Source organism: Propithecus coquereli, unplaced genomic scaffold (assembly GCF_000956105.1).
Source record: "Propithecus coquereli isolate 6110/MARCELLA unplaced genomic scaffold, Pcoq_1.0 Scaffold249, whole genome shotgun sequence".
In the NCBI taxonomy this organism is placed as follows: domain Eukaryota; kingdom Metazoa; phylum Chordata; class Mammalia; order Primates; family Indriidae; genus Propithecus; species Propithecus coquereli.
In genome coordinates, this window is record NW_012148052.1 from 4,711,423 (window position 1) to 4,719,853 (window position 8,431).

The window sequence follows — 8,431 nt, forward strand, 5'->3', positions numbered from 1 at the left end:
GCGCCCGGGAACATCTGGATCCGATTCCCGGCATGAATGGGTCATGGCCCCGCCCCCCGTGATTCAAGGGCGGGGGCGGCAATGAGCGAGGGGGGCTGTCCCCCAAAGTGGGGCGATGGGGCGGGGCGATGCTCCCCTCTCTCGGCGTCTGACGCCCCCTGCCCCTGTCCCCAGCGGCTGCGGTCTGGGCCCGCGGTCGGCTGGCTGGCGGGGCAGGTACGTGCGCGCCGGCGCCCGGAGCGGGAGGGGCTCCTCGGCCCGCGGAAACCGCGTGATTATATGTATCTCATGTTAAATCCTGCCGAAGTCTTATGGGGCGGGCATTTTCACTGCCATTACACGGAAGTGAAGATTCCCGAAGTCAGTTGCCCAAAGTCACTAGTAGATCCGGGATTCCGATCCGCTTTACACTGCCTCCCGGGCCCAAGTCTAGTTCTAAACTTTCTGAGGCCGTGGTTGACATTTTCGGTAAATCTTTACGAATGTCCACCGTGTGTATTTATAAATAATAATTACCGTAGATGCTTAAGTTTTTGTTTGTTTCTATCTCCCATCAGCCTCTCTGAGAATTGGGCTGGGGCCTGCCTTGCCCACCCCTCCTCAGCTCCAGACACCTACTACAGGTTCAATAAATGCTTGCTAAGGAAGAGCAGTCCAAGCGTAGAAAACAGCTGATGCAAAGGCCGGGAGGCCTGAAAACATATGGTGCTTGGGGGAAGCAGCAAGTAATTTCATCTGGAGGAAGTGCCAAGAGACTAACACGACAGGCAGAGCCCAGGTCGTGAAAAGCCAAATGCTAAAACAGACCTCACCCTGTGGGTAGAGCGGCCAAGGGAAATGTTGAAGCAGGGGTGTTAGAAGAGCAGAGTTTTAGAAAGATCACACTGGCTGCGGCATGAATAATGGATTGGAGGCATGTAAAACTAGCAGGCTGGTTAGGAGGCTAGTGCAGTGGTCCAGGGGGGTGATCAAGAGGCAGGTAGCAGCAGCAGCAGCAGCAAAGACAGGACTTGCTGACTGGTTCCACAGAGTGAGGATGGAGAACCGTTTAGGGGAAGGAAGTCTTCAGGTTTGAGACACAGTGACAAGGAGAATAGTGTTGGTAAGGTTGTCTCCTCACCTAAGAAGAAGAAACGTGCAGCCACTATACTGTGTTTCAGTTATTTCAATATAAACATTTTCTCAGACTTAACATCTCAGAAACCCAAATGTGTAATTGAAGGTGTGTCACAGTTTAACTATTTTTTCTCTCTTGGTAAAGCATAAAATAATAGTGATTTTACAATTGTTGGCATCTCATATTTGGTGAAATATGGAGTACAGGAGCTCCCAAATCTTACCAAAACAAACAAATAAACAAACAAAAAAACATTCACTGAGTCTCCATTTTTTTTTTTTTTTTTTAGAGACAGGGTCTTACTTGGTTGCTCAGGCTGGGATTACAGGCGTGAGCCATGGTGCTGGAGGAGATTTCTTAACTTACCTCTTTCCTAGTGGCCCAGGAAAAGGCCCAGATGAGTTTTGACTAGGGTCCTTTCCCATAGGTTGGAGGTCTTGCTTAGATTTCCATATACAAATATAATCCTCACAACACTCCATGAGTAGGCAAAATACAGGTCATTATTTCTATTTGATTTTTTTAACTTTTTTTTTTTTTTTGAGACAGTCTTGCTCTGTTGTCCAGACTACAGTGGCATCATCGTAGCTCACTGCAACCTCAAACTCCTGGGCTCAAGCGATTCTGCTGCCTCAGCCTCCACAGTAACTGGGACTAAGGCACACACCACCACGCCTAGCTAATTTTTCTTATTTTCTGTAAAGACGAGGTCTGGCTCTTGCTCAGGCTGATCTCGAGCTCCTGGCCTCAAGCAATCCTCCCACCTCAGTCTCCCAGAGTGCTAGGATTACAGGCATGAGCTACCAAGTGTGGCCTGTTTTTCAAATTTAAAAACAAAAAGTAATGCATACTTACTGTAAGAAAAATTGGAGAATTCCAAAAAGTAAAGAACAAAAGGTAAATTACTATTAACTCCTTGAGGTTTATATCCTCCTTATTCTTCTTTGTTAAACATGAATGTGTATATATGTATTTTCATTTTGAGTTTTATTTTTATTATTTTTTTTTTTAGAGACAGGGTCTCACTCTGTCACCCAGGCTGCAGCCTCGAACTCCCAGGCTCAAGCAATCCTCCTGCTTCAGCCTCCCAAGTTGCTAGGAGTAGCTAGGACTACAGAGGCACCTGCCACACCAGGCTATTTTTAAAATTTTTTGTAGAGATGAGATGTCACTAGGTTGCTCGGGCTGGTCTTGAACTCCTGGCCTCAAGTGATTCTCCTGCCTTGGCCTTCCAAAGTGCTGGGATTATGGGCGTGAGCCACTGTGCCAAGCCTAAATTTATTTTTAAATTGAAAAAGTAATACACGTATATATTTTTAAAATTTTTCCATGCTATGCTTTGGGCATATGCAAAGAAAAATCTCCCACCCATACCAGATCTCCAAGCTGTCTCCTCAGGAACAACCACTGTTTACTGGTACTTGGATATCCTTACAGAAATAATCTCTTTGCACATCTATTTTTATACACACTGTTGTGCATCTAGCTTTTTTCAGTTTGTGTGCCATCTTTCCATATGAGCTCATACAGATTTTTTAACAGTTTTATTGAGGTATAATTTACATACCATAAAATTCACACACTTTAAGTGTACAATTCAATTAATTTTAGCAAATTTAATAGAGTTGTGCAACTATCACCACAATCCAATTTTAGAACATTTCTGTCACCTCAAAAGGGATTCCTTGGGTGCATTTGTAGTCACTTGCAACCTCACCTCTAGTCACAACCACTCATCTACTTTCTCTCTCCATAGATTTGTCTTTTTGGGCATTTCTTCTGGACATATATTGTCATTTTCCTGTCTGGCTTCTTTCACTTAGCATAATGTTTTCATGGTTCGTCCCTGTAGTATTCCTTTTTTTTAAATTTTATTTTAAACTTTTTTTATTTTTAATTATTATGGGTATATAAGTTGCATATTGTAGTATTTCTTTATTGCTGAGTAATATTCCATTGTACTATATAGATATACCACATTTTGTTTATCCATTCACCAATTAATTCATGGGCTTGGGTTGCATCCAGTTTTTGTCAAATACGAATAATGCCGCTATGAACGTATGAACATATGGTCATGTTTTCATTTCTCTACTTAAAAGTGGACATACAAACTTCATTTTTTTAAGTCTGTATAGCATTTCACTGCTTGGATGTACCATATGTTATTTAACTAGCCCTCTTGCTGATAGACAATCAGGTTGTTTCCACATGTGAATCTCTTCAAAAAAAAAAAAAACCCCACTATCATCCCCATTTTACTGAGAAACACACTGACACTGAGGTCCAGAGAAGGGGAAAACGTCATGGGTCATACTGAAAGCTACAGACTCCAGTTCCAGTTTCCCGTCTCCCATCCAACTCTTCGACTGACCCGCAGTCCACGTGGTCCCTGCCCCAAGAAGCCTACCACTAACCTCAGTTCCTGGATTTTTCTATGCCCCCTAGAGGCAGCTGCAAACCGCTCGGCATCGCGCCACCACACCTCCGACCAGCAGGGGGCACTGTTGCCCTCTCGATAGTGTAGACTGGATCTCTTTGTGGTGCTCATTTTTCTTCTAGTCCCTGAGGCACTTCCGGTACTCGCGGAACTTTGGTGCCGCCGGACGCGTAGCGTGGGGACGCAGGCGCGCAGGGCGGCAGGAGTTGTTTCCGGCCTTCTTCTTGGTCTGGGTTGGGGTGTCGCGGCAAACGGAAAATGGAGACAATTCTGGAGCAGCAGCGGCGCTATCATGAGGAGAAGGAACGGCTTATGGACGTCATGGCCAAAGAGATGCTCACAAAGAAGTCCACGGTGAGTGGACTGGGCAGGGGCTACATCTGAGGCTGGGCCCCTATTGTGTTTAACCTCTGAGAGCTTTCTTTGGCCCTGAGACCCTTCCTGCGCCCCGCCCCCTGCCTCCTCCCGGGGCTCCCTCTCCGAGCCTCCCCCTCCGGCCTTAGTAACCTCCTCCTGGGGCCCAGCGTCCCAGAGGCCTCTGCTTCAGCCGCTAAAATCTGAGCGAGTAAGCTCCGCCCTCGGGCGGCCTTTCCGACTCCAGAACTCAAACTAACGGCGCCCGTGTCACTGTTTGCCTTTCTTCAGCTCCGGGACCAGATCAATTCTGACCACCGCACTCGGGCCATGCAGGATGTGAGTGCCCCGCTATCTGCTTCTCTTTGGGTCCGGGAGGGCGCGAAAACAGAGGGGAAGTGAGGTGTGGGATCTCAGCGTGAGCCCTGGCCAAAGGTAACGGATTGGCCAGTCGTGAATTATCTGCCTGAACAGATGTCCAAGCAACTGCCGAACCTTAGGGTGCTGAACTGCCTTTCCTTACCTCTTTGAAGGGGAACTCTTATTCATTCTCCATTACTTGGGAAGATGCCCCTTTTTATAGCATCCTGTATCCTTTGAATGTGCAAAGAATAATTTTAGAAGTCCGTGACTCAGGCACAGAAGGTATAATCCCATCCCTCAAAAAAAGAGAATGCTCTATATTAGTGTTTTCCTCCCAGGAGACCGTTTTGAAGTACTTTTGACTACTAAACTGCATTTGCCTGGTAATAATCCAGTTTCTTTTAAAAAAAAACTCTTCGAAACCAAAATGTTAATAATTATTAAAGCTGAGTGATGAGTAAATGGAGGTTCATTATACTATTTTATGTACTCTTGCATATGTTTGAAATATGTTTAGAAAGGAATAAAAGACGTAATCAGAGGTAATCATATCATAAGCCCAAAGCCCACAAATACTCTGAAAGCTAAGGAGTTGTTTGTTTAATTATTTGGTGGCAAAATCTGACCCTATTTCATTTGGCAGCAAAAGCTGGCCTGAAGCTATTAAAAGCTTTCTATGGTCTTTATTTATCCCTCTTAGTAAATAACGCATAAGGTTTACTGCAGAACTATTAACGTGTGCTCCAGATTCCACTAGGGACGTTATATAATATATGGTACCTTCCTGAACTTAAAAATTCAAATTCTGAAACAAACCTAGTTCCAGAAGTCTTGGAGAAGGGCCTGTGGACCTGTACCGTCCAGAATTAATACACTTTGACTCCAAAAGAAGCTATGTGATCTTTATTTAATCTGTTTACTCCTCGATCTAGCTTTTTGAAATAGTGAAAATCATCTTTATCTTTGAGGGTCTTAGATGGAAACTTCCGTTTAGACAAAGGGGATAGGTCTCTTATAGGAAAAGCTAGGCATTAGTAGTATGTAAAGATAGAAGCTCCCTGCCACCCCTCAAATCATATCACTTAGGTAGTCTTCAGATCAGCCTGTTTTAAAAACTAACCGGGAACCAGGGCTATCTGTTAAAGGTACTAGAAAACACAGGAACTTTTAAAGCCATATCTGTTGAGGTTGCCCTGGGCTTTGACTAGAGTCCTTGTTGGTTGCTTAGCTCTACACTTGTAAAAATCACTTCATTCTGATGATTCGTGTTTGCCTTTCAGAGGTATATGGAGGTCAGTGGGAACCTGAGGGATTTGTATGACGATAAAGATGGGTAAGTGACAGTCACAGCTGATCTAGGAGAGTTAGTGCTTCTGAGGAGCCATGGTTAAAGGACTGACAATGTGTTCTGTGTTCTTTGGATTTTTCTTGAAATCACAGGTTACGAAAGGAGGAGCTCAATGCTATTTCAGGACCCAATGAGTTTGCTGAATTCTATAATAGACTCAAGCAAATAAAGGAATTCCACCGGAAGCACCCAAATGAGGTATGGCTTCAGAAAAGTATTTTCTCCTAACCTATCCAAAGAGCATCTAAAGTAAGGAAAATCAAGGTGTGCCACTCAGATATCCCTTCAAGAAAGAACTTGCCATTTAGCTGCCTGGGGCATAGTTAGCAGACATCCTTTAACCATAGTGTTTTCAGGATTCCCCCTCAGCTTTTAAGCCAAGCCACACTCTTCCTGGGCAGCTCCCAGCCAGTGACTGAGTACAGGTGGGTACTATTTCATAACTGTTTCTGCCCAGTGTGGGACTCCTCTGACGACTAATATTTGCTTCAGAGCTCCTCATTGGGTGGTCCAGATTTTGTCCAGTCCACATTGTGGTCTGAGCTCTCCCTTTCCAATCCTGCTTTCTCCTCTTTATCTTTCACTGGATTGTTTTCCCAATAAGTTTGTACTCCTAACTCTGTCTTGAAATCTTCTACTTAGAGGATCCAACTAACACAAAAATACTTTACACACTTCGAAAGTTCGTTACACCTTCGGGATTCAGCCCAGAGACCAACTCTTTCCTCTTTCATGAATTATCTTTCCTAAACTACCCCCCAGAATTAATCTTTCTTTATAATTCTGTCATATTTTGTGACAATGAATGTCCACCCTGATACACTGTACGATTATAAGGAGTAAGACATCTCTGCAGGGAGGGTGGAGAAGGATGAGTGAGAGATTACTCTGAGCTTTCATGACTGTGTAGGTGAAAAGTTCTTTGTTCTTTGGTAGAAATAAGGAAGAAGGAGGTAACCCATTTGCAGTGGAAAATGAGTTTTTACATATGTAGATTTTTAGGTACTGTTACATCTGAATAGAAGCGACCCATAAGTAGTTGGAGTTAGTTACCTCCATGCGAAAAGTAAAGGTTTGTAATTTAGATTTGGGAACTGTCACAGTGGACTTGATAGTTGAGCCATGAATCCTTGAGTTCTGGGAGAGAGAGAAAGTGAAGGCAGACTGGCAGAGCTTCTCTGTGTGCTTTGTGGGGCTCACTTACAGGAGGTAGTTAACGGCAAAGGGGCCTGGGAAGACTTCCGTCAGAAAGGTCAAATGACAGCTCCAGATAGTGTTGTCTTACTGAAGCTAAGCAAAAGAGTTTCAGAAAGTCATGGTACCAACTGTTGTTGATTGGTGATTGCCGTTTCATTGAAGTAATGGGAATGGAAATCTGGTCACAGGTAAAGGTGGGTAATGGGGAAGTAGAAGTATAGAGTGTGGAACATGCATTTGAAAGGCTGGCAGGAAAAGAAGCGCAAAAGAAGAGGTCTTAAGGAACATAGGGGAGATATTTGAAGAAGCTGATAGAAAAAGAAAGAGGCTAAAAAACCCAGAAAGTAGAGGCTGTTTATTAAAGTATGTAGTGTGGAGGTAGATGAAGGTACCCTCACACACCCACACCCACCCCCCTTGGAGGATAGAGTATGAGGTTTTCTATTAACCAGGAGAGAAGACAGGAGTACTGTTCTGGTGTGTTAACCTTGTTCCAGCCATGGTCGAAAGATAATGAGGAATAGTTAAATAACTGATTACAAGGATGGCCAACATACACTAAGTGAAAAAAGCAAGTCTGTTTATGTAAAAAACAAAAACTTGTGCAGGCATGAATGTACTTGTACAAATACATGTCTTTAAATACATAGAATTGCTGGGCACAATGGTTCACACCTGTAATCCCAGCTGCTCAGGAAGCTGAGGTGGGAGGCTTGCTTGAGCCCAGGTATTTGAGACCAGCCTGGACAACACAGCGAGACCCCATCTCAAAAAAAAAAAAAAACAACCCATAGAGAAGTAGTTTCCAAACTTTGCAGCATATTTGAGTTACCTGGGGATCTTTAAAAAGTGCTGGAATCTGCCCCACTTTGATTTAATTGGTATCAGGTGCATCAGGATATTTGGACACTACCACAGGTAATTCTCAAAGTTTGGGAATTCTCTGACATAGAAAAAAATCTATTTTCAGGAGAATTAATAAAGGGAGATTTTCACTTTTCATTTTTTCTTTTTGTATTATTTGAGGTTTTGTGAGCATGTGTTATTTCAGCAGTTTTTAGTCAGTACATAAAGGGAAAACCCAGTAATTGGAGAACAGTAATAGGCTCCTAGTGAAAAATCAAGGCCAAATAAAGCATCAGAAGTCCAACTTTCTGTACACCTCATTTCTATGATATTGCCACTTTTACATTGAAAAATCCTCCTGAGCTTTTCTTTTTCCCTCAGATCTGTGTGCCAATGTCAGTGGAATTTGAGGAGCTCCTGAAGGCTCGAGAGAATCCAAGTGAAGAGGCGCAAAGTAAGCAGGGTTTAACCTTTCTCTTCAGCACTGGCAAAAGTATAGGTTATTGACAGCTCAGATTTGCCCTCAGAGCCTTAGAGAAATTTATAGCCAGGTTTTCTTGCTGGTTTTTGGGCTATATTGACCTCCTAAATTGGCGCTGACAGAACGTTCATTTTTTTTTTTTTTTTTTTTTTTGAGACAGAGTCTCACTCTTGCCTGGGCTAGAGTGAGTGCTGTGGCGTCAGCCTAGCTCACAGCAACCTCACACGCCTGGGCTCAAGCAATCATTCTGCCTCAGCCTCCCGAGTAGCTGGGACTACAGGCATG

At 43.7% G+C, this 8,431-nt stretch overlaps 1 protein-coding gene across 1 annotated transcript in view; it reads left to right on the forward strand.

The window, feature by feature from the left end:
* The first annotated feature begins 3,668 nt into the window (after positions 1-3,668).
* SF3A3 (splicing factor 3a, subunit 3, 60kDa) overlaps positions 3,669-8,431 on the forward strand; it is a 22,162-nt gene continuing 17,399 nt past the window's right edge. Inside the window, exons 1-5 of the mRNA XM_012646668.1 lie at positions 3,669-3,911; positions 4,203-4,250; positions 5,555-5,607; positions 5,715-5,820; positions 8,047-8,123. Of these exons, the coding sequence (XP_012502122.1) occupies positions 3,816-3,911; positions 4,203-4,250; positions 5,555-5,607; positions 5,715-5,820; positions 8,047-8,123 (380 nt within the window). The 5' untranslated portion in view covers positions 3,669-3,815. The remainder of the gene's footprint in view (positions 3,912-4,202; positions 4,251-5,554; positions 5,608-5,714; positions 5,821-8,046; positions 8,124-8,431) is intronic.